The 1632-nt window shown below is 34.8% G+C and overlaps 1 protein-coding gene across 1 annotated transcript in view; it reads left to right on the forward strand.

Annotated features, from left to right (window-relative positions):
- Window positions 1–592, forward strand: part of LOC103584106 (actin-related protein 6-like) — a gene marked incomplete at both ends in the record, with an annotated part of 4216 nt that extends 3624 nt beyond the window's left edge. The window contains 2 exons of the mRNA XM_008565224.1: window positions 310–445; window positions 536–592. Of these exons, the coding sequence (XP_008563446.1) occupies window positions 310–445; window positions 536–592 (193 nt within the window). The remainder of the gene's footprint in view (window positions 1–309; window positions 446–535) is intronic.
- Window positions 593–1632: the final 1040 nt, after the last annotated feature.

Raw genomic sequence — 1632 nt, forward strand, 5'->3', positions numbered from 1 at the left:
TAATAAATACTCAGTAAAAATTAACTGCTGTTGTAATAATTACCGAAAGCTATGAAATGAATATTTACCTTCAAAAACTGATCACAGATTTTTCTTATTTACCACATAAGTGTGATGTTTTAAAGTTTAAACACTACAAAGATCTTGTGACAGGAATATTATTATAAATTAATATTTTTCTAATAATTAAATGGAAAAGTTTTGTCTTTGTGCTTGCCTTAGTTTGCTACCTTTCTTTATTACTTTAAGTGAATCTTATACTTTTATTTAATGTGTTCATTTTCTTTATCTTTTTTTTTTTTTTACTAGCTGGGGCTCTCAGTGCACATAGGTATTTCCGAGATAATCCTTCCGAATTATGTTGTATCATTGTAGATAGTGGATATTCCTTTACACATATAGTTCCTTATTGTAGAAGTAAAAAGAAAAAAGAAGCAATTATTCGGTGAGTTGCATTTAATTTTCATGTTATTTCTTAGGGAGAAACAGAATGAAATATGTGATGACTGAACCAAATTTTAATTCTCCCCTTTAGGATAAATGTGGGAGGAAAACTCTTAACCAACCATCTAAAGGAGATCATATCTTACAGGTAATATTTAGCTTTGATTCTTTGGGAAGATGGAGTACTGGAGATGAATTTTTTAAAGTAATTTAAAACTATTTCTTACCTTTAGTTGTAACTACAGGTAGCAATTGTATATTATTGCTTGAAAACCTGTATCACTTTTATAAATCCTAATGATGTTCAAACCAGAAAGCTTTTTTATCTTCTGTAATCCTTAATAATATGAAGGTACTTCAAAAAATTCATGGAATAACAGAATTAAAAGATAATATCAATCTTTCTATGAACTTTTTGAAGACCCATCATATAATGATATTTGTGTTTCTTGATTAACCAATATTAGTTGACTGTCCACTATTAAAAGATGAGGAATTTAGTGCAGTTAGCCATCTCCCAACTATTCTCCTGCATCCTAAATTTTATTTATGCTACTATTTTTAGTTTTATTGTGTTTAAAAAGGTAAGTAGGATTCTTAAATCTCAATTTTTTTCCACATTAACTTTTTTTTGTTTTTTTTTTTTGGATTTTTTAAAAAGTTATTTATTTATTTTTTACATTCTAAGATGTTGAGCAGGTGGGGGAGAGGGGAAAGGAAGGGGGATATGGTGGGAGAAGGAGGAAGGAGGGAGGGGGGAGTGTGGTCAAGGCCTGTGACACCCCCTTCATTCGAGCAGGGGAACCCAGGGGGCTTCTGCGGTGGCTCGGTCACAGCTGGGCCAGATGCAGACTTCAAGGGGGTTGTGGCTGAGGCCCTTGCAGCTCCTCCCCCACCCCACCCCCGGCTTGGGAGCCCAGGGCACTTCCAGCGCTGGCCTGGTGGTCGTTGCTGGGCTGGATGCAGATGTTGGGGTGCATGGCTGAGGTCTTTGGCCCTCTACCACTCTGGCTTGGGAGACTGGGAGGCTTCTGGTCCTTCTCAGTTTTATATGTGTTTTTTTTTTNAGAGATTATATAGTCAAAACTCTCTGTTTATCTTTTTTGCTAACATGATATTTCTCCTTAATGAAATTACTAGTCACATATTTCTAATCTCTGAAAGATTATTCTGAGGTAGTTATCTTTT

The sequence above is a fragment of the Galeopterus variegatus genome, unplaced genomic scaffold, assembly GCF_000696425.1.
Source record: "Galeopterus variegatus unplaced genomic scaffold, G_variegatus-3.0.2 Scaffold44331, whole genome shotgun sequence".
NCBI classification, from domain to species: Eukaryota; Metazoa; Chordata; class Mammalia; order Dermoptera; family Cynocephalidae; genus Galeopterus; species Galeopterus variegatus.